The 24,732-nt window shown below is 44.4% G+C and overlaps 2 protein-coding genes across 3 annotated transcripts in view; one reads left to right on the forward strand and one right to left on the reverse strand.

The window, feature by feature from the left end:
• LOC137424575 (guanine nucleotide-binding protein G(I)/G(S)/G(T) subunit beta-1) overlaps positions 1 to 1,366 on the reverse strand; it is a 93,205-nt gene extending 91,839 nt beyond the window's left edge. Inside the window, exon 1 of one of the 2 annotated variants that reach the window (XM_068112163.2) lies at positions 1,146 to 1,366. The gene's annotated coding sequence lies outside the window, so the exon portion shown is untranslated. The remainder of the gene's footprint in view (positions 1 to 1,145) is intronic. The other variant, XM_068112164.2, reaches the window with a different exon arrangement.
• Positions 1,367 to 18,065: 16,699 nt separating this feature from the next.
• The window catches only part of LOC137424564 (actin-like protein 6B), a 53,825-nt gene continuing 47,158 nt past the window's right edge, over positions 18,066 to 24,732 (forward strand). Inside the window, exons 1-2 of the mRNA XM_068112150.2 lie at positions 18,066 to 18,568; positions 22,334 to 22,410. Coding sequence (XP_067968251.1) covers positions 18,544 to 18,568; positions 22,334 to 22,410 — 102 coding nt within the window. The 5' untranslated portion in view covers positions 18,066 to 18,543. The remainder of the gene's footprint in view (positions 18,569 to 22,333; positions 22,411 to 24,732) is intronic.

The raw sequence follows: 24,732 nt of genomic DNA on the forward strand, positions 1-24,732 counted from the left end.
GCGTGCGTCTGTCTGTCTGCGTGCGTCTGTCTGTCTGTCTGTCTGCGTGTGTGTGTCTGTCTGTCTGTGCGTGTGCGTGACCGTGTGCGTGACCGTGTGCGTGTCCGTGACCGTGTCCGTGTGCGTGTCCGTGTGCGTGTCCGTGTGCGTGTCCGTGTCCGTGTGCGTGTGCGTGTGCGTGTGCGTGACCGTGTGCGTGACCGTGTCCATGTTTTTATTATTTTTATTTGAAGGGGTGAATCATGATCAAACACCAACAGCTGGCCCTTCTCACACATCACAATCATTACACAGGTATATAATCACCCATCCATACCTAAACTATATATCTACAAGTAATGCCAAAGTCCATGTGCCCCATCATCCTCAATTACATTTTCAATATCCGACCTATTACAGATACAAAATATGTCGGCAATCCTCTAGAGTCTACACGAACGAACTTAGAGTGGCCATTTGGATCGTTTTGTGAAACCCAGGGAAACGCTCCCAATAATGTCTCTGCCTCAATCCATCGCCCCCTTGACTGAATGATAGTGTGGAAATAACGTTCGCCTTTGCTGCAATTATTTATTTCTTTTTTTACATTCAGAAATGCTGCGCTGTCATTATGAAGAAGCGTCGTACAAAAGAGGATTAAAGCTGAGAAAATGGTCGATTTGACGAGGAATGAAGCACAAGTGGAGACGAGGAAATCTGCAGCCGCCATAGCACAGGCCGCACACAGCCGGCCGGGGCGGGGCGCGGCCCTTTCGGCCCCCACCACCCTCCCATTTTCCGTCCACAATCGCTACCTCCCGCCCAAGACGTTATAACAAAACCACAATGAGAGATGTTCCACCGGCGCTCATTTACGCGCATTAAAATTTATATATACCTATATATAAATATATATACACATCTATCTACATATTCACTCCATTCCATTCTACCACCGATAATGGGGTGAGGCCTCAAGCGGCAGGCCCGAGGCGAAGAACCTCGTCTTGTGGGGAAAGCACTGACGAAATTAACCAACACATTCAGATCGGTGACAATAGCGTCGATAATAAACCCAAATCGAAGGAAACGCTATAATTACAAATGGATGCCGCTCGTCCGAACAGGATATTCCTTTCACAAAAATAGAATTACAAAAACTGCACCCGAGGTATCCTGTCCGCCTCGCAGACGACAGGCGCACCGGCACTGAAGAAAAATCTGTGGCCGCGCTGCTCCCCGCCGTGAAGAAAAGGCCAGAGGGAATCAGGGCTGCCCAACGCCGAACCTCGACCCCGCTTTTCCGCTGCGCCTTTGCGCTGAATGCGCATGCGCGTCCGACGAGCGAGAGACAAGGCGGACTCGGTTTAACGCGCATGCGCAATTCGAATAGCGGGAGAATTATGACTTGATGGATGCGCATGCGCGGAAACGTGAGGCGCCTCTGCGAGTACGCCGACTGTGTGCGCACTATTATTCTTAGTCGGCTCCGTTTATTGAGTACGCATGCATCGGCTGCAAAGCCGTCAAGTTGGGTGAACTGCCGTGAGGTAATCTTGAATTGAGGGCCTGGAACTGCTGGAAGAGTAGCGAACTGAATTGGAAACTGGCTTAGTGATGCAAAGCAGAACGACAGCGTGTCGTGCTGGGAGGTTGTAAGTACTGCAGTGGAATGCGTACCCTCATCAATCAATCACTACCACAATAGACCGTTATTATTCATAATTTACATCAATTATTGCCCTACGCTCGCGAAGCGAAAATAAGGTTAAGCGATCGGTTGCGTGTGTACATGTGACGTATGTGCATTTCTTTTTTTTATTCATTTTATCGGCAACCGTGGGTCAGATTGACACTAAATTTTCACTATAGGAGCGCCTCCACCTGTACAGTTTTTTTTTAAATTCATAAGTATCACGTCATATGTTACATATTACGTTCGCCATCTTGGAAAAAAGTTGCACCTCTGTATCTCCAAAACTGCTCCATGGAATAAATTGAAACATGGTGCGTTGTCAAGTACTCCCCATGGGGAATAAGATATCTTTATGATGATGTTAGCAGTACGTTCATTATGACGTCATAATTCGACAAGTATAATGCCTCATCCAATCAGTATGAATTTCTTTTCTCTGAAACTGTTGGTCAGATGGACACGAAAATTTCACCATAGGAGCACCTCCTCCTGTAGAATTTTTTAAATGATAATTATGACGTCATCGGTCACGTGGGAGGACGTCTAGTTCCAGCAAGCCACCCCTATTCTTTCTCTCTATTTTTAAACTTTTTAAAAACCTACGGAAAAAGATGATCTCAAATTCGGACAGTAACGACCTCATAAACAAGACAAAACTAGAAAGAGCAATCAGAGAGTGCAGACCATCGCCAGGACGTGTTTTCGGTGGCTTTTAAGGCTTTGTGTTAAAACAAATATGGCGGCCGAACCACGTGACCGATGACGTCATCGTTTTGTTTTTTCCCCCCACCAATTTATCCCTTGATGCTCAAGAAATTTCATCTTAATCAGATTAAGTATTGTACATGTCGAATTATGACGTCATAATGGAGGCACCTATGACTTCATCATTGACATATTTTATTCCCCATCCGATCAAGTACAACAGCACCACACCCAAGTACAAAACTTCATCCGATCAAGATGAAATTTATTTATTCTAAGCAAGGAAGCTGAAGCGCTTACCTGAGCGATCCCGCCGGGCAGTCTTCAACCTGCGGAAAATAAACTCGCATGAAAACCCAGTTTAGAAATGTACAAAAAAATAATGAAAGGGTTTATTAAGAGAAATGCCGATAACAAGAAACACAACGGTAAAACTAAATTCCTATAGGATCCTTCACACCAGACTTATAACACGGACAAATGGGGAATAAACTAGAAAATAAAAATGTGTGGGTTTATCGTGCACTTAGCTCTGATCAGCTTGGGGGGGAGGGGGGGTGGTGGCCCACGCGTCGTTTCTGCCTGGCAAAACCCTGCACGTCTCCCGATGGCGTCTCCGATTGCTTCCTGGAGCCCGTCGTCCAAGCACGAACGCGTGAAGGAGAAGCACAAGGGAACCAGAGGAGAGCAATAACAGGGCAAGATCGGAGGGTCAGAGAGGGTAAGAAAGCAAGAGGGCAAGCGAAGGCAAGAGCAAGAAAGAAAATGTCAGTCCTCGAGTTATTTTAACGTCGGATGGTGACGTCATCAGCGTTTCTCCACCAATCAGCGCGCTGCTTCTTGCTCGCCTCTGTCGTCCTTGGTGGTCCTCACCAATCGGTGCTCTGCTTCCTCCTCTGCCTTCCTTCCACCAATCAATGGGTAGCTTCTTGCTCCGCCCTGGCCAATCACGAGTCCCTTCTTAACCCGGCCTTCCCGTTGGTCAACTCCCGCCCAATAGCGAGTCGCTTCTTGCTCCGCCCTGGCCAATCACGGCTCCTCGGGGTGTGTCTTCGGCCTGCCTGTCTTCCGTGGAAGTGCAGCTGGTGTTTCCCAACTGGCTGTGCTCAGAACTGGCTTCCGGTTGGGTTTATGGTTATTATATAGTGCAATTAAAGGGGCATTTCCCTACTAGTGTCTATGATGCGGTGCCAAAAGAAACAAAGGATAAATCACATAGGGTAAGATTTAGAAGGGATAATTTATCCTTAGCCCTAAGCTAGTTAACATGCCCCCCCACCCCACCCGTGACCCCGTGACGGGGACGAAGATACACCTTACTCCGACATTCAGCTAAACAGAACTTATTACATGGTGATGGTTCTTACCCGACATCCGGAGTATGATACCTATACAAATCTACCTGACATATCACTACCCCCACAAACATAACAGTATTTTAAACCAATTTCAATGCACGCTAGAAGACAGGGCAGAATGTACAACCATACTAACAAAATCATAAGACTTCAAACAAACAAACAAAAAAATACCTATTTGGGGGGGAAACTCCCCTCCCACCCCCCTCCCCCCCCCCCCCCCCCCCCATGTACCTCCTGAGACCGCAATTTTTCAAATGCCTTGAACAAGCATTGGTACATCACGGATGATGAAGGTTGTGGTGAAGTTTTAACAAAATTGTGTGTGTAGGTTCTGAGAAAAAAGAAAATACCTATTTTGGGGGGGGCAAGCTCCACCACCCCCATAGACCACCTTCGACCCCGATTTTTTAAATGCCAGGAACAAAATTTGGTACATCACGAGTGATTACGGTTGTGGTCAAGTTTCATCAGAATTGCATGTGTAGTTTCTGAGAAGAAAGCAAATACCTATTTTGGGGGGCAACACCCCCATAGATCCCCAAAGGGGCAGATTTTTTTTAATGCCGTGAACAAACTTTGGTACATCACAAGTGGTGAAGGTTTTGGTGAAGTTTAATCGAAATCATGTGTGTAGTTTCAGCGGCAATAGCAAATTCCTATTTTGGGGGGCCAAACCTGGCTACGTGCCATCGCATAAGCTCACCTAAACTTAGTTCCAGGTGAGCTAAAAAGTAAATAAACTATCAACAAATATCTATTCAATCTATAAAGTAACAAAAATGTATTAATTAATACAACACCCATGGCATCAAAATCAAATTTCCTTGTTAGAAGCACCTCCACTGCCAGTGTTCCCAAACACCTCAGTCGCTCTAGACATGTACTGATGTAGTTGATCTCAGGCCATTTTGTATCATGTAATGCATGGAGTGGAGGAGGTGTCGGAAGCGTTGCCGAAGGAGAGGAACAAGAGCCGGGGTGCTGGTGAGGCTGAGGCGGCGTGCCAACCGCCCTCCGCTTCCCAGCATTCTGCTAGCCAATGTACAATCCCTGGACAACAAGCTGTGCGAGTTGAGAGCAAGGATCTCCTTCCAGCGGGAAACAAGGGATTGTAACATCATCTGCCTTACAGAAACGTGGTTGTCGCAAGATATTCCGGACCAAGTCATCATACCCTCGGGGCTCTCAGTGTTCTGCGTGGACATGTCAAAATAACTCTTTGGTAAGCGCAAGGGAGGGAGTGTATGTTTCATGGTTAACAACGCTTGGTGTGATCCTAAGAACGTTCATTCCCTCAAGTCTTTTTGCTCCCCAGGCCTGGAATATCTTGTGCTCCTGTGTCAGCCATTCTGGCTGCCCAGGGAGTTCACAGCTATTGTTGTGATAGCTGTGTACATCCCGGCCCAAGCCGACACGGACCTGGCACTCAAGGAACTGTATGGGTCAATTAGTAACCTGGAAGACAAGCACCCAGAGGCCGCTTTTATCGTGGTTGGGGACTTCAACCAAGCGTCTCTGAGGAAGGTATTACCTAAATACTTTCAACACATCGATGTAAACACACGGGGAAACAGCGTACTCGACCATTGCTACTCTCCCTCCCGCAATGCCTTCAAACCCCTTCTCCGCCCACCGTTCGGCAAATCGGATCACTCCACCATCCTGCTCCTGCCCGCCTATAGGCAGAAGCTGAAGCAAGCAGCGCCCTCCGTGAGGACGATCCACCGCTGGCCTGACCAAACGCTCACCGTATTACAGGACTGTTTTGATCACGCGGACCCGAAGATGTTTCGTGATGCGTCAGAAAACAACAGTGACGAGTACGCAGAAACAGTCATTGGATTCATTCGGAAGTGTACAGAGGACGTTGTCCTCACAAAAATAGTCCAGGTGTATCCAAACCAAAAGCCATGGATCAACAGTTCTGTGCGAGCTGCCCTCAAAGCAAGAAACACCGCCTTCACCTCGGGAGACGAAGCGGAGTAAAGAAAACCTGCTACGACCTTCGCAGAGCGATCAAGGCAGCAAAGCGAAAATACAGAGAACAGATTGAGACACAGCTAAGTGGTAATGACTCACGTAGTATGTGGCAGGGACTACACATAATATCGGACTTTAAAGGGAGACCCAGCTGTGTAGCTAACATTGCAGCCTCCCTCCCAGATGAGCTAAATGGTTTTTACGCCCGTTTTGAGGTTCATAACACCAACCGTCACCGAGGCCGATGTGCGCAAGGCATTCAGGCACATCAACATCCGCAAGGCGGCCAGACCAGACGGCATCCCAGGCCGAATGTTTAGAGAGTGCACTGCGCAGCTGGCTGGTGTGTTTATGGACATATTCAACCTCTCCCATTCTACGTGTACCGTCCCCTCCTGCTTTAAGTCATCCATCATTGTTCCAGTGCCGAAGAAAAGCAAGGTAACGTGCTTAAATGACTGGCGTTCTGTTGCCCTCACTCCCATAGTGAGCAAATGCTTTGAGAAGCTGGTTAAGGATCTTATCTGTAGCATGTTACCACCCACCCTAGACCCCCACCAATTTGCGTACCGGCAAAACAGATCCACGGACGACGCCAAAGCCACAACACTCCACACCGCCCTCACCCACCTGGAGAAAAGGAACTCCTATGTGAGGATGCTGTTTGTAGATTACCGTTCAGCATTCAATACAATAGTTCCCTCCAGACTACAAGCTAAGGTCTAAGCTCCAGACTCCAAGCTAAGGGGCTGAAGACTTAACCCCAGCCTGTGCAGCTGGATCCTGAACTTTCTGTCGGGTCGATGCCAGGTGGTGAGGGTGGGCTCCAACACCTCTGCCCCTCTGACCCTCAACACAGGAGCCCCGCAGGGTTGTGTACTGAGCCCCCTCCTCTACTCCCTGTATACCCACGACTGCGTGGCCACGCACAGCTCCAACTCAGTGATTAAGTTCGCCGACGACACAACAGTCATAGGCCTGATCACCGACAGGGACGAGACGACCTACAGGAGAGAGGTCAACAACCTGACACAGTGGTGCCAGGAAAACAACCTCTCTCTCAACGTCGAGAAAACAAAAGAGCTGATCATGGACTTCAGGAGGAGAGGAGAGGAGAGAGGCTGGACCCCATCGCCATCAACGGGTCTGCTGTTGAGAGAGTCAGGAGCTTCAAGTTCCTCGGCGTCCACATCACCGAGGACCTCACTTGGAACGAGCACACCAGCCAAGTGGTGAAAAAGGCTCAGCAACGCCTCTTCCACCTCAGACGGCTGAATAAGTTTGGCATGGGGCCGAATATCCTACGGGCCTTCTACAGAGGGACAATAGAAAGCATCCTGACTGGGTGCAACACTGCCTGGTATGGGTACTGCACTGCCCTCAACCGCAAAGCGCTGAGGAGCGTCGTACGGTCAGTCCAGCGCATCAGTGGATGTGAGCTTCCCTCCATCCAGGATATGTACAATGGACAGTGTGTCAGAAAAGTCCGTAGGATTATTAAAGACCCCAACCACCCGCACCCCAACCACGGACTGTTTCAGCTGCTACCGTCTGGCAAGCGGTATCGCAGCCTCAAGGCCCGAACTAGCAGGCGAAGCGACAGTTTTTTTCATCAGGCAACCAGGCTCATGAACAATGAACACTGATTGCCGGTGACCCATTGCCTGTTTGACTACTACAACATGCATTTTAAGGCCATTTTCCCTGCTAGAGCGGGGGTTAGCCTTGCGGTCCCCATGACAATCTTCTCCATTTTGCCCTATTTTCTGCATCTCTCCTTGTTAACCCCCTTGCCCGCATTTCTTCTTCCACCATCTTTAGCCAAGTCTTTCTCGGTCTTCCCCGTCCTCTACTTCCTTCTACATTAACTTCCATCACTCTTCTCAACCAGTCACTTTCATCCTTCCTCAATACATGACCAAACCATCTCAACCTGTTCCTCTTCACAGCATCAATCACAGGCAATATTCCCATCATCTTTCGCAATTCATCATTTGTCTTCCTCTCTCTCAACGATACTCCGCACATCCATCGAACCATTCGCATTTCCACCCTTTCCAGCCTTCGTTGCTGCTCTACGTTCATTACCCATGTCTCGCTCCCATAAATCATAACACTTCTCACACATGCAGCATACACCTTTCCCTTCAGCTTCAGCGACACTCTCCTCCTCATCAGCACGCCACTCAGTTCCCGAAACTTCTTCCATGCACATCTCACTCGAGCAACCGTTGCCGAGTCTGATCCACCTTCTCCATTCAGCATGTCTCCGAGGCAGCAAAATGTTTTCACACCTTCCAGCTTCACGCCATCTCCAAGATCCAACTCAACATTTCCTCCATCTGCAGCTCCCTCTGCGCACACCTTACATTTGAATGTAGCTGCCACACTGGTAAATGACCCTCTCAGACCACTACATTTTTGATGAACCCACTCAGCACACATTGTACATTGAATGGAGTTCACTCCGACACCCTTCCTGCACACAGCACACGGCCACTTCCCAGTTCTTTCCACCTCACCACATGCTTTACCACTTGCCATCACCTTTGTCTTTCCGATATTCACCTTCAGACCTTTTGTCTCCATACATTCCTTCCACTTGTTCATCTTTTCCTTCAGTCCATCCATACTTTCCGCAATCAACACCAGATCATCTGCATACAACAACTCCCACGGTAAACCCTCCTTTATGTTCTGAGCCAGCACCTCCATCACAGCTACAAATAGTAGTGGACTTAGTACTGACCCCTGATGCACTCCCACCTTCACCTCAAACTCACCACTGTTCCCGTCCTTCGTCCTTACAGCTGTGCGTGCTCTTTTGTACATTGCCATCACTACTCTGATCAACCATTCCTCCACTCCTAACTTCCTCAATGCCAATGTCAATACTTTGCGTGGAACCCTATCGAATGCTTTCTCCAGATCAACAAACCCAAAAAACAACTTCTTCCTCTTCTCCATGTACTTCTCCTGCAACTGCCTCACAATGAAAAGCGCATCTGTCGTTCCTCTTCCTGGCATAAATCCAAACTGCATTTCGTCGATCTTCACTTTCTTCCTTATCCTCCTTTCCAACACCCTTTCCAATACCTTCATTCCATGCTCCAATAACTTTATCGCTCGGTACGAGCCACACTCCAGAGGGTCACCTTTCCCCTTGTATAGAGGGACGAGGGTACTCAGTTCCCAATCCACTGGAATGCGGCCTTCTTTCACCACCAGATTACAGATCTCTGTCATTCTCTTCACACCCCAACTTCCTGCTGCCTTCAACATATCTCCCACAACTCCCGTCGGCCCTCCCGCTTTTCCACTCTTCATTGCTTTTATCGCTTCCTCAACTTCCTTCTCAGTTATCTTCTCTGCCGGTCCTAAAACTGGGTTACTCTCTATGTTGCCATCCCATTCATTCTCTGTATTCAACAGCATTTCCATATATCTTTTCCATCTTCCTTTAATTCCATCTGGGTCGACAACGATTTGTCCCACTTCATCCTTCAAGCAACTCACCCCCGCTTATATTTATATTTATATTATATTTACTTATATTATATTTACTTATATTATTATTATTTACTTATATTATATTATATATTATTTACTTATATTATATTTATATTATATATATTATATTATATTATATTTACTACACACTACTTATATTTCTATTACTGCCGCTGTTATCACTTTATTATCACTGTTCATCACTTTATTATTGCTGCTACTTATTATTATTATTGCTGCTATTTACCATTATTATTCTCTACTTACTATTATTATTCTTATGTTATTGTCGCTATCACTTTATTATTGAAAAACTGCTACTTATTATTATTAGAGCTGCTACTTAGTTTTTATTCTTCTTATATATTGTTATTATTGTTGCTATTTCGTATTTTATATTGTTATTTATTTATTGTTACTTAAGCCAATACTTAAGAATTTTACTGCCTTATATTTGTATGGGACATGTAATAATAAAGACTCTTGAATCTTGAATCTTGAATCTTGAGTGAGCATATCATGTAACAATGAGGAAGTGAGGACGAGGGTTTTCCCTTTACTGTTAAAAATAGGATTTTGTGGGATTTGAAAAAAGGAGGAGCTCGGGCCAGGGCCTCTCAACGGACCCAGAGCTTCGGGGCAGTGACCCCCCTTTTATCGGTCCTCGATGTAGCGGGATCCATTATAAATCAAAAGAGGTAGTTTTAAATGGCCTTCTCCTGTGTTTGGAGTTCCTTGCAATTGTAGGCCAGCCATGTGATGCAAAAAAACCTTTCATGGCATTTAGTGTTAAAAGCAGTCACCCATGTTTAATCAACTGTACATCGGGTGGCGATTAACATGCGACCGGATGACATTCTAACTTTTAACCTTAAAGGCCATTTTAGGTCATTAAAGGTCACAAGGGTCACATAATGATGATTTATCTAATTTTTGAAATAGCTCCAGAATGGAAGATAAATTATGATTTCATAATTGCTCAAATCAAAATGAACATTACCCATGTTCATTACCCACATAATCTTGTTTCTCACAGTCTGAGAGTCCTTTAGGTGCTTTTTTGCAAACTCCAAGCGGGCTTTCATGTGTCTTTCACTGAGGAGAGGCTTCCGTCTGGCCACTCTGCCATGAAGCCCAGATCGGTGGAGTGTTGCAGAGATGGTTGTCCTTCTGGAAGTTTCTCCCATCTCCACACATGATCTCTGGAGTTCTGCCAGAGTGACCATCGGGTTCTTGGTCACCTCTCTTACCAAGGCCCTTCTCCCCCAATTGCTCAGTTTGGCCGGGCGGCCAGCTCTAGGAAGAGTCCTGGTTGTAAAAAACGTCTTCCATTTAAGAATTATGGAGGCCACTGTGCTCTTGGGAACCTTCAATGCAGCAGAAAATTTTTTGTAGGCTTCCCCAAATCTGTGCCTCGACGCAATCCTGTCTCTGAGCTCTGCAGGCAGTTCCTTCGACCTCATGGCTTGGTTTTTGCTCTGATATGCATCGTCAGCTGTGAGACCTTATATAGACAGGTGTGTGCCTTTCCAAATCATGTCCAATCAATTGAATTTACCACCGGTGGACTCCAATCAAGGTGTAGAAACATCTCAAAGATGATCAAGAGAAATGGGAGGCACCTGAGCTAAATTTCAAGTGCCATAGCAAAGGGTCTGAATACTTATGTAAATGTGATATTTCAGTTTTTTATTTTAAATAAATTTGCAAAACTTTCTAAACTCCTGTTTTCTCTTTGTCATTATGGGGTATTGAGTGTAGATTGATGAGGGAAAAATGAATTTAAACGATTTCAGCATAAGGCTGCAACATAACAAAATGTGAAAAAAGTGAAGGGGTCTGAATACTTTCTGAATGCACTGTATCTATATGAATCAAATTGGCGCCCCTTTATATGAACTTTTCTAGACCATTACTTGGTTCCTCCTAAGAACACAAGGGTAGTCCAGCATGCACACGAGATATTTTTTTGAATGTCCCTTGTTTTCTATACTTTGCCACATGGCACATACCATATATAAAGGGGCCTTTTCTATGCCCCTGGCATTTTTCCCAAGTATGATGCTATTACATCACCCTCAGAGCGAGCGGTAAATTTGATTGTTTGAGACGGCATAACATTTTGTTCAAGTCCTGTTAAACTGGAGGTTTTTGGAAGTGCAAGCAAGGTGATGTGTTCCACCGTGTTCAAATATATAGTTCAATTGAAATAAAATATAAGTTTTAAAGGCTATAGATTAAAAAAACCAAAAAAACATTGAATCGGAAGTTTACCGCCAATGATGCACCATCTTTGACACCGCCTTATTCAACATGTTCAATTAGCTATTCATGTCTGTTGTTTGTGCTGTTTATGATGTCGCTAAAAACCAGTGAGTTTCTTGTTTGAAATTATTTTCAATTTTCTTTGACAAACAAACATGAATAGCAGACTGAATTGCAATATGCGACTTTCAAAATGACAAGAATGCATTTTGTTGTTATGTTGAAGGCTCTAGTCACGGATTATATAGTCCTCATCGAGGTCAGGCCTTAAATAAAAGAGGAGAAAAGTGTATGATGTTTCTTTGCAAGAAAGAGAGATTGAAGCTAGGCCGGTAGATATAGTTTGAGTGAAACAGAAAGTAAGACCAGTAATCCTGACACGGAGAGTGTAAGTCTCTAAGATGATTCCGGCACCACTTTAACACTCCTAAGTCAGAACGGTAGTACTACCCTGGGCGGTTGCTGTCTACAACCTACTACCTAAAAAACCGGTCCCACCGAATGGGTGTTTTTTTATGAGACACCATCTCCTTCCTGGGTGGCCATTGGTTCTTGAAGGGAGCTCATCCGCCCTTTCACACGTATTGGTTTTAGTCCTGCAGGGTGTCACAGTCACCCTCACCACCGGCAAGCCATTGAGGGTAGTCAGTTTAGTCACTGACTACCCGACCATGCGGCACGTAGCACTGGGTTACATGTTACCAGTGGCAGTCAAGAGTCTGCCCTGACATGAAGTAGTGACCAAAATGTTCTTATCCCCAAAGGTTCTCATTCATGCAGAGAAACCCCAGGAAAAGAAGGTGGTTATCACAATATCACATGCACACAGTTCCACAGATACTGTGTTCCCTACTGTTGTTGTACTTCCCTCTCACTCCCCTCTCGTCTCACGCTCCCTTTATTACATGTTATATGTGTTAGCTCTCATATGAGCCGAGACTAAGGATCCAAAAAAAAAATCCTTCAGGACACTATACTGCATATGTGACTGAGTTCACATCACCTGTTCAAATGAGACAAGAAAATAATAACTTGGTGAACGTTTTCCTTGGATTGACTGAAATTGTACAGGGCATGCAAACAAACTTTTGATTGCATTTTGTATAAAAAGCAGTCATCCATATTTAATCAACGTGATTACCCATAAATGACATTTATGACCAAAAGAGTGACCTCAAGGATCTTAGGATGACCAATTATTAGGAATAGGTCAAACATTAGAATGTGGCAAATAACACATCAAACACAACATTTCTGAGGACACTATATGACTGCAAGTTGGAATTTCCCATTATCCTTTGCTCGGACTATTATGCAAATGCCTTTCTGAATGGCCTTATATCACCAGAATACAAAATCTGATAAGCTGTAACTTCAAATGTTATGGGTTCGTAGTTACAGCAAGACAAATGGTACATACAGTGCCTATAGAAGGTCTACACCCCCTTTCAAAATTTTCACCTTTTGTTTCCTTATAGCCTGGAATTAAATTGCTTTAAATCAGATTTTTTCCACCTTTATTTACACATCATAACCCACAACTTCCAAGTGAAAAACAAATTCTACCAATTTCAGAAAATTAATGAAAAATACAAAACTACAATATCTTGGTTGGATAAGTGTCCACCCCTCTGAGTTAATACTTGGTGGAAGCACCTTTGACACAATTACAGCTGTGAGTCTGTTGGGATAGGTCTCTACCAACCTTGCACACCTTGATTGGGAAATATTTGCCCATTTTTCTGCACAAAACTGTCCAAGCTCAGTCATGTTGCATGGGGAGTGTTGATGGACAGCAATCTTCAAGTCATGCCACAGATTTTCAATTGGATTTAGGTTGTGGCTCTGACTGGGCCACTCAAGGAGGGTTGGGGGGGGGGGGTTGAGGACTCAGGTTTGGGTTGAGGGGTCGGAGGGAGGGTTGAGGACAGGAGATGGGTTTGGGTGGAGGGGGTTGAGGGCTTCGGTTTGGGTGGATGGGGTTGAGGACTTCGGTTTGGGTGGGGGGAGGGGGGGGGTATAGGTTTGAGGAGAGGACATACAGTCGTGGCCAAAAATATTCGCACCCTTGCACTTTTTTCAAATAATGCACCATTTCTTCCAGAAAATTGTTGAAATTAAAAAATCTTTTGGTATCCACAAATGTATTTCTTTGGTTTGCAGTGGAGCAAAACAAAAAAATTACTAAATCTTAGCTTATTCCACACAAAAATCCTAAAATGGCATGGACAATATTAATGGCACCTTTAAGAAGTTGTTAGAAATAATTAGATTTCAAGCAGGTGATTCTCCATTACTTTGGAATTGAACTCACCTATGGTGAGTTGCAGGTGCCTGCAATATCAAAATCACTCGTTCAATCAGTGTGAAAAGAGAAAAGGAGTCATTTTGCTGTTTTGTGTCACGGTGTGTACCACAATGAAGATGGAGAAAAGAAAGAAAACCAGAGAATTGTCTGAGGAGGTCAGACACAAGGTTGTAGCCAAGCATGGAAAATCTCAAGGCTGCAAGTCCATCTCCAGAGACCTTGATGTTCCTGTGTCCACCATACGCAATGTTATCAGGAAGTTTAAGACCCATGGCACTGTAGCCAACCTCCCTGAATGTGGCTGCAAGAGAAAACTTCATCGAAGATTGCAGCGAAGGATTGTTCGAATGGTGAAGAAAGCACCTCGATCAACTTTACAAACAGATTCAAGCTGACCTTCAAGTACGACAGTTTCAACTCGCACCATCCTTCGTCAACTCAAGCTTTTGGGTCTCACTATCTGCCATGATCTTTCCTGGGAAAACCACATTTCAAATCTGGCCTCCAAAGCCAGTCACCGACTGGGCATCCTCCATCGTGCGAAGTCCTTCCTTGGCACACCTGAGCTCCTCACCACATACAAGGCTTTCATCCGCAGCTCAATGGAATACTGCTCTCCCCTCTGGGCTGTCGCTCCTGCCTCACACCGAGCTCATCTTCACGCTGTTGAAACCAAAGCGTTCAGAATCATTGGAATCTTCCGCGATGAGCTAACTCCGAGGGCCTTTCACTCGCTCACCGCAGGCAGGTTGGTGGTCTTTCTGTCTTCTACCGACTCCTCTCCGGCCTTGCTCCCTCAGCTCTCTCTGTGCTCTGTCCCCCAAATATTTCTACAGGTCACACAAGATCTGCCTGCAACCCTCTTATGGTTAAACTGCCAAAATCAAGACTCTCTGCTCACCTTCATGCCTTCATTCCTCTTTTCTCCTGCCTCTGGAACAAACTCCCTCACTCTCTTCAATCCCACTCCTCCCTCCAGGTCTTTAAAACAGCTGTTCACCACCATCTCTTATCTTCCCCCATCCAAAATCTTGATCTTTTCTACCCCCGCTAATTTCACCCCAAATCCACTTTTTTTAAATACCAACTTCTCTCCTGGAAGTCCTTGGTGTCCTTGTGTTTTATACTTCTCCCATCCCCCCCCCCTTCCCACGCCTCCTCCCCCAAAGCCCTCTCCCTCCCACACATCTCCCGATGTCCCTGCTCTCAAATGTTGGTTTGTGTGCTTCCCCGTCTCTCCCCATCTTGTCTACCGCTCCCCTTTTTATATACTTTGTTTGTTTGTCTGTTTGATTTGTTTGTGTGATAAATGTTTGCTCTTTCACGAGCCTCGATTCTGTATACAAAAAAGGGGAAAAAGAGGGGATTCTATGGTAGGAGACCCAGGAGGACCCCACTGCTGAGAGAGAGACAAAAGAAAGCCTGACTAGAGTTGGCCAAAACACACCTGAGCAAGTCAAAATCCTTCTGGGAGAATGTCCTGTGGACAGATGAGAACAAACTAGAGCTTGTTGGAAAAGCACATCACCTTTTTTCTTTTTTTTTGTATACAAGTTCGAGGCTCGTGTAAGAGCTAACATTAATCACAAAAAAAGGACACACAAAACATACAATAAAGTGAGCGGGAGACAAGATGGGGAGAGAGAGGTAAGCACACCAGTGCAGCAGCAGAGAACAGGGAACAGGGACATCGGGAGATATGTGGGAGGGAGAGGGCTTGGGGGTAGGAGGCATGGGAAAGCGGGGGGGGGGGGGGGGGGGTTGGGAAAAGTATAAAACACATGGACACTGCTCGGACTTCCAGGAAATAAGTTGGTATTTTAAAAAGTGGATCTGAGGTGAATTAGTGGGGGTAGAGAAGATCAAGGTTTTGGATGGGGGAAGATAAGAGATGGTGGTGAACAGCTGTTTTAAGGACCTGGAGGGAGGAGTGGGATTGAAGAGAGTGAGGGAGTGTGTTCCAGAGGAAGGAGTAAAGAGGAATGAAAGAGTGAAGGTGAGCAGAGAGTCTTGATTTTAACAATTTCACCAGGAGAGGGTTGCTGGAAGATCTTGTGCGACCTGTGGGAATATTTGGGGGACAGAGCACAGAGAGAGCTGGGGGAGCAAGGCCGGATAGGAGTCGGTAGAAGACAAAAAGACCACCAACCTGCCTGCAGTGAGTAAGTGAAAGGCCCTTGGAGTTAGCTTCATCGCGGGAGATTCCAATGATTTTGAACGCTTTGGTTTCAACAGCGTGAAGCCGAGGTAGGTGTGAGGCAGGAGCACCAGCCCAGAGGGGAGAGCAGTATTCCATTGAGCTGCGGATGAAAGCCTTGTATGTGGTGAGGAGCTCAGGTGTGCCAAGGAAGGACTTCGCACGACGGAGGATGCCCAGTCGGCGACTGGCTTTGGAGGCCAGCTTGGAAATGTAGTTTTCCCAGGAAAGATCATGGCAGATAGTGAGACCCAAAAGCTTGAGTGACACAACTTCTTGGAGAGGATTGTTGAGAAAGTAGATGTGAGGGTTGTCCAGTCGGTCTTTTCGGAGAGACATAGTAAGAGACATAGTAAGAGATATTTGTCAGGATTGAAAGACATGTTCCACTTGTTTGACCAGTCTGTGATTTTGTCCAGGCCTGCAGAGAGTGAGGAGGCTGCAGACTGCAGATCTGAGGGATGAGGAATGGAGCGGCAGAGAGTGGAGTCTTCAGCAAAGAGATAGGATTTTCCAGAAAGTCATGGAGATCATTGATGTAGACCAGAAAAAGCACAGGGCCCAAATCTATCAAATCAGCTCTATGTTTACACAAAACAAAATGAAGCCTTCAAAGAAAAGAACGTCTTCCCTGCAGTCAAACATGGAGGAGGTTCAGTGATGTTTTGGGGTTGCTTTGCTGCCTCTTTTACTGGGTGCCTTGAATGTGTGCATGGCATCATGAAATCAGGAGGTTACCAAGGCATTCTGGGGCACAATTTCAACCCAGTGTCAGGAAGCTGGGTCTCCGTCGGAGGTCATGGGTCTTGCAGCAGGACAATGACCCCAAACACACTTCAAAAAGCACCAAAGAATGGTTCAAGACAAAACGCTGGACTGTTCTGAAGTGGCCAGGAATGAGTCCAGATCTAAATCCCATTGAACACCTGTGGGGAAATCTGAAAACAGAAGTTGAGGGAAGCACCCTTCAAATCTGGGAGAATTGGAGCAGTTTGCACAAGAAGAGTGGGCCACACTACCAGTAGAGAGGTGTAGGAGGCTCATTCATGGCTATTGGAAGTTATTTCTGCAGTTATTTCTTTTCTGCAGACGGCAGTTATTTTGTCCAAAGACTGCTACCAAATATTAAGTCTAGGGTGTCAATAATTTTGTCAATGCCATTTCTTTTTATTTTCTGATCTAAAAGGATATATTAAGTTCTGAATCAAAAACAAAGGTTCTGTAATATTAACAGTGAAATGAAGAATTGTGGAGACCAAATACTTTTGTCAATTTAAACTTATTTGTAGAGAAAATTGTGTTATCTGAAAAAAGTGCAAAGGTGCCAATATTTTTGGCCACAACTGTAAGTGTGTGTGGTGGAGGTTGAGGACTTAGGTTTACGTGTGTGTGTGTGTGTGGGGGGGGGGGGGGGGGGGGTTGAGGGATCTTTGGCTTCGGGCATTGATACTTGGGGGTCGGAACTGAGCTGAGTATTTGGGGTTGGAAGGGGGGGGGGGGGGGGGGGGTGGTGGTTGATTCAATTCTAAGCATCACCTTTACCTTTTATATTATATTTTATTATATTTTATTTTTATATTATAATTTATATTATATTATTATTAATTTCATTATTATTAAATATTATTATTAAATTATTAAATATTAATATTATTATTATTAATTATTATTAAATTTAAATATTATTAATTTATTATTATTATTAATTTATTATTATTATATTATTATATTATTTATTTTTTTTTTATTATATATTTTATTATTATATTTTATATTATATTTTATATTTATTAGAAGCAGAAAAAGAAAATCAGGGAAAAATGTTACAAGTGAAATTTTTATTCAATGACATCCACCCTCCAGAGCTTATATAGGATCGATGTGACCCCAATTCCCTGGGAGGGTCGCACAGTAAGCAAATCGCGGCCTGGATCATTCGTCATCGTGTTTAGACCACGTCACCCTTCCCCGGCAGCACGGGATGCATGCCGTTTCCATTTGGTAACCAGGACACGTTCCTCGAATTCGTCGGCGGACACGCTTCAAGGAAAGCAATGCGTGATCAGACAAGCGGCGGACAGCATGCGTGCATGAACTTAGCCCTTTGATATACAGCACATGGGTACAGTACATGTATAGGTGGTTTGCCATTGCCTTGGCAGCAGTAATTAGGAATTGGGCCATGGTACCGGCGATAGCTCGCCTACCGTCTTTAACGTCGACCTAGAGGCACGCACACATCGCTTTGCCTTCTAATGATTCGTACGAGTGCTCATTGGTCCAGCGTTCATCACTGATTCGATTGACAATTAACATCTAATTTAAAAGACGTCACTGGGCCGGGCGTTTTTGGTGCGATCGTTATGTTATATTCCAGTCAGGCGAGACGCCCCCTCCCCTTCGGCTCCTCGACGCGCGTTCGGACTCCCGTCTGCAGACAAAGGAGCCAGCTCCACCGGCAGCGTCGCCATCACAGTTTGTGAATCGGGATCGCCATCATTCTTCATCTCCACGTCGTTATATACACGCACACGTCGGCGCTATGAGCGGAGGAGTGTACGGCGGTGGTGAGTCTTCCTTCTTTTTCGCCTTCCGCACACACAACATATGCCGGTCATTGTCACCATGGACACGTGCTGCGGAGCGCTGGTGTGACGTTTTTGGTGAAGTGGCACACCAGAATATGAGATTTTATTAAGAGCGGTGGTCGGATGGCCTGGTCAGAGTAATTATTGCGTAAGGCCGTTCATGACGAAGATAATCTGCTGAATAACTGATGGCCATTGTAGGTGTTGGGATGTAACGGTTAATATGTCATACGTGTGTGAGTGAATGAACCAGGGGGGGGAGGGGGTATCAAAATCATGTGTGTGCTGAAATAGGATGAGTGAATTAGAGGAGCGGCAGAGGTGGGGTTTGGGGGTAAGCAGGAATTGCTGATCAATAATTTGGTTTCTTTACAATATTCTATTTGTCCTGTTACACATGTTACCTTTTATGCTGATCTGACCAAAGGAAAAAAACAAACCCAAACGCACTAATCCAACAAGAAAGAGCAATCGGAGATTGCAGACCCTCGCCAGGACGTGTTTTTAGTGGTTTTTAAGGCTTTTGTGTTAAAACAAATATGGCGGCCGAACCACGTGACCGAATACGTCATCATTTTTTTTATCCGCCAATTTATCCCTCGATGCTGAAGAAATTTCATCTTCATCGGATGAAGTTTTTGTACGAATTATGACGTCATAATGGAGGCACTTATGACATCATCATTAACATGTTATTCCCCATAGAGAGTTATTTACAATGAGCAATGGCACAATTTTTTTCTATGCAGCGCTTTTGGAGATATAGAGGTGCAAAGTTTTTCGGTTTTTCAAAATTGCGCCCGTACCACGTGACCTACGACGTCATAATTAAAAAAAATATATACAGGTGGAGTTGCACCTATGGTGAAAATTTCCTGCCAATTGGACCAATGGTTTCAGAGAAAATCATATTTATTCTGTGCGGACAAACAGACAGACAGACAAACGGACTCAAATGCAATACTCTCTCTGGCGAGGGTAATTAGAGAGTTCATAGAACACCTTACCCCGTGCAGTCTTGAGAAAAAGGACATGTGAAGGATCTTTAAATTCTTCCTTTGCGTTTCCGAGCACGAGCGATATTTGCTTTGTTTTTGAACCTCTAATAACAGGCGCGGTGGCAACCGTACGAAGTGGTTGGGTCAAACGGAACAGTCCAGAGCGGAAACTTCTGCCAAGTTTTCTCGGAGACACTGACGGGTTTGGAACGATCTTTGAGAAAAAGACATTTTGGACAAAGTTAGCTCTGCGGTTGCATCGCTCGGCACCGCCATTTTAATCTGAATCTCGCTGTTGCTCCGCCCTCAGAGCGCACGGCAAATTTGATTGCTCAGACGGTGTATAATTTTGCCCAAGTACTGCTAAGCTGAGGGGCTTTGGAAGCGCAAACAATGCGATTTGTGGTCTCTAGTGTTCATATGTATAATTCAGTTGAAAAATAAATAAATAAAGTTGAAGCTGGAGGAAAAGAAACATTTATTCGGAAGTTTACTGCCGATGATGCACCCTCTTTTACACCACCTTATCGGACACGTTAAATTATTCATTCGTGGCTGTTTGTGTCCTTTATGACATCCCTAAAAATAGCAAGTTTCCTGTTTGGAATGATTTTTAATTTTTGGTTGACAGCCAGGCAGACTGAAGCAATAATTGCTTCATCGTGAGTGTGCTTGCGCACTCAGGACTCGATTCTGGACAATTTGCCAAATTCAGATCCAAAGCCCTGCTAAACTTCAGTCAACCCTCTTATGGTTAAACTGCCAAAATCAAGACTCTCTGCTCACCTTCACTCTTTCATTCCTCTTTTCTCCCGCCTCTGGAACAAACTCCCTCACTCTCTTCAATCCCACTCCTCCCTCCAGGTCTTTAAAACAGCTGTTCACCACCATCTCTTATCTTCCCCCATCCAAAACCTTGATCTTCTCTACCCCCGCTAATTCACCCCAGATACACTTTTTTGAAATTCCGACTTCTTTCCTGGAAGTCCGAGCAGTGTCCATTTGTTTTATACCTTTCCCACCCCCATAACCCCTTCCCATGCCTCCTCCCCCCAAGCCCTCTCCCTGCCACAGATCTCCCGATGTCCCTGCTCTCAAATGTTGTACTTGTGTGCTTCCCCCTCTCTCCCCATCTTGTCTCCCGCTCCCTTTATCTTATGTTTTATGTGTCAGTTTGTCTTTTTGTAATTAATGTTAGCTCTTACACGAGCCTCGATCTTGTATACAAAAAAAAAGAAAAAAAACAAAAAACGGTTAGTGTTTCGATTTATGTTCTGATTCATTCAGTGTTTAAAAAATAAAATAAAATTGAAATTTAGCAGTTCCTCGATCACAGACTGATGTCTGTCAGACAGACAGAATGACCCAATCGCTTGACCCCACTTTGTGCTACGCACACCGGGAATCATTTCAGTATAAATCTCAGATATGGGAATATGCATGATTTAGTCTTGCTCGACGCTTGCAACCCTAACCCTGCACAGTGTTCAGGTAAGTATAAACTGTACTTCAATTTGAATAAAATAATGATTTAAAGATTGTTGTTGTTTTTTAATCCGGAAGTTTAGAGCTACTGAAGCAATCTTATACATCACCCTTATGCATTTTAATAAGACTATGTAGAGTCGCAGTTTAGGAGATAGAGACTTTATTGATCACCATAGAACGCAGCGTCAATGAGTGTAGTACGTAGCCATATCAGCGGCCTCTTCTTCACCCCAAAACTACACCCTCTCACATGCCACACCCGCTCGTGCTATATATAGATTTATAGCATGGTTCTTGGAAGTGTTATGAATGTGATTTGTGTTCTACAGTGCTCAACAACATAATTCAATTTCAAAAAAAGCAATAATTGTTTTGCAATACATGTCCCCTACCGATGTGTTTTTTCTAAGTCCAAAAAGGGCATAACTCTGTGAAAAATTGACGAAACGCCCTCAAACTCGAACTTCTTCTGTAACTTATCATAATTAAGCCACGTGCCAATTTTCAGTTCAATATGTTGAAGGGTATGACATAAAATTCTGAAAAACCACAAGTGGGACGGATGGACAGACAGACAGACAGAGATCAATCCTATAATCCTTTCCGGTGATACCAGTAGGGGACTAATAAAGGTTTAAAGAGGTTTATAGGCATTGCACTGTGGGGTAGGCGGGGGGGGGTTGGGGGGGCTAGGTATGGGGCTAGGTAGGGCGTGAGTTTCTGAGAGATATGCTTTTCCTGGCGGTGGCTTTGTGACATGTTGCACATTGAAAAGTTATGGAGTTATTGGCCTCATGGAGGTTACCTTCTCCCAGCAGACCATCAGCAGCACTCCCTGATCCCACATTTCAATGTACACTTCATAGCGGCCTTTGTTGGCCTCAAAGTGGATGTCAAGGGCCAACATGTTGCTTAAAACCTTGCCCCGATTCTGAAGTACCTACACTCAAAATGTGGGGCCTCTAGGTGCTACATTTCAGCTGTAAAATAATAACGTGAAAACGCACAAACACTTGAAAGTATTTATATAGATAATATAATCTTCCAGCAATGATCTTCCAGATCTAGAAAAATAAGGTGGAAAAAGAAAACTGTCACTGGAACCGAGGAAAACATAATCCTACCTTGAGTAAAGTTCTGGGAATACCATCCTCAGCAAGATCAAGAGTGAGATATACTGCTGATCTATCATTTGCATCCATCCCTAATAATTAATTGTCTCTTTCCACATACCCCCCCCCCCCCCCCCACCCCACAGATGAGGTTGGAGCTTTGGTCTTTGACATTGGTTCCTACACAGTGCGGGCAGGATATGCAGGAGAAGATTGTCCAAAGGTCCGAATGAGTGTCTTTGTCTCTTTCTGTCTATGTACAGTCACGTGAAAAAGTAAGTACACCCCATGTAAAGTTTTGACTTTTTCAACATATTTCAACATACAGCTATTTGATCTTCATTTCAACAATATTGATAGATAAAGGTGATATAATATAACAAATATCATGAAACATTTACATTTTGTAGTCCATTGCATAATTTAAATAAACATAAATGCAAATTTCGCATGTGGAAAAAGTAAGTACACCCTTGGCTCAAATAGGTGGTATTGCCCCCTTTGGCAGAAACAACCTCAAGTAGGCGTTTCTTATAACTGTCTACCAGTCTCTGACATCGACTGGGAGAATTTTTTGCCCACTCCTCCATGCAGAATTATTTCAGCTGTGCGATGTTTGAGGGGTTTCTTGCATGCACAGCTCGTTTCAAATCCCCCCACAACCTCTCGATGGGATTTAGATCTGGGCTTTGACTTGGTCATTCCAGAACCCTCCATTTCTTTCTTTTCATCCATTCCTTGGTGGATTTACTGGTATGTTTAGGGTCATTGTCATGTTGCAAGGTCCACCTTCGGTTGAGCTTCAACTATCCGACAGATGGCCTCACATTATCCTCAAGCACCCTCTGGTACAATGAAGAATTCATAGTGGATTCTATGATGGTGAGCTGCCCAGGCCCTGATGCAGCAAAGCTGCCCCAAACCATAATATTTCCACCACCATGCTTTACAGTTGGTATCAGGTTCTTGTGGTCAAATTCTGTCTTTGGTTTTCGCCAAACATGTCTTCTGGTACTGTGGCCAAATAGCTCTACCTTTGACTCATCTGTCCAGAGCACATTGTTCCAGAAGTGCTGATCTTTGCCAAGGGGTTCATTGGCAAACTTTAGTCTTGCCCTGATGTTCTTTCTGGACAGCAAAGGTTTCCTCCTGGCACACCTCCCATGTAGATCAAATTTGTGCAGCCTCTTTCTAACGGTAGACTCATGCACTTTGTCATCAACAGTGGCAAGAGCTACCTGTAGGTCCCGTGATGACATTCTGGGGTTCTTAGAGACTTCTTTCAGCATCCTGCGGTCTGCTCTCGGGCTGAACCTGCTGGGGTGGCCTGGCCTGAACAAGTTGGCAGTTGTTTGGAATCTTCTGCACTTGTAGATGATCTTCCGAACAGTCGAATGATCGATTTCAAATTGTTTGGAGATTTTTAAATCCCTTCCCAGACTCGTAGGCATCTACAACCTTCTTTCTGAAGGCCTCAGAGAGCTCTTTTGATCTCGGCATGGTGACGCCACACACTTCAACAACAACGAGCAAACCAAACTAAATGTCTGAAGTTTAAATAAGACAGGTTCCTCCAAGATCCTCTCTAACGATGTTCTAATCATTTGCACCTGAGCTGGTGCACCTGATTCTCATTTGAGGTATTTGAAGTAGTGATAAATGTAGGGGTGTACTTACTTTTTCCACATGCAAAATTTGCATTTATGTTTATTTAAATTATGCAATGGACTACAAAATGTAAATGTTTCATGATATTTGTTATATTATATCACCTTTATCTGTCAACATTTTTGAAATGAAGATCAAATAGCTGTATGTTGAAATATGTTGAAAAAGACAAAACTTTACATGGGGTGTACTTACTTTTTCACGTGACTGTACATCTGACACAATATGACATTTAAAAATTACATTTTTGTTGGGTGAGTTTTGTGTGGTGGATTTTCATTCGATTAACACAATCTAATGCCTTATTGTAATGCACATGCTGAGTTGGCCGAGCATTGAGAGTTAAGCACAATGTGTGGAATAATGAAACTGGTGTTTTTAGTGATAATCTGACACCAGCATGTTAATTTTCTGGACCAACTTGGATTCCAAAGTTTCAAATCCAAATCCCTTGACACTGCTGTTTTAAATCAGATTGGAACACACAACCTCTGAAAAGGCAGCTCACTACCCGTATACGTACAAAGGGCACTAGTTATATGGGCAATTGGTTAATTGAATTTATTTTTAAAAAAAAATTAGTAGATAGAAAAGCAATGAAGTACTATATACAAAAATTACAAACTTGTGATGTAAAGTTGAGATTGGGAGCATCTTGGTTCATGACGACAGGTTAAAGTTTTTGTAGACCTAAAGGAGACCCAATAAGCAGTTTAAATTGCTCTTTCAGTCTTCAATTCGGTTGTTGCTTTGTCAACCGGGAGGACATTGGGCGTTCGGTCAACAAACATCTAATTAATGACCCAACAGTGAAGCCACCTGGTTTTCACCTGCTTCAGAAAACATGGAAGGCCCTTAATCAGATCCGAACGGGACG

Source organism: Myxine glutinosa, chromosome 4, assembly GCF_964187855.1.
Source record: "Myxine glutinosa chromosome 4, kmMyxGlut1.1, whole genome shotgun sequence".
NCBI classification, from domain to species: Eukaryota; Metazoa; Chordata; class Myxini; order Myxiniformes; family Myxinidae; genus Myxine; species Myxine glutinosa.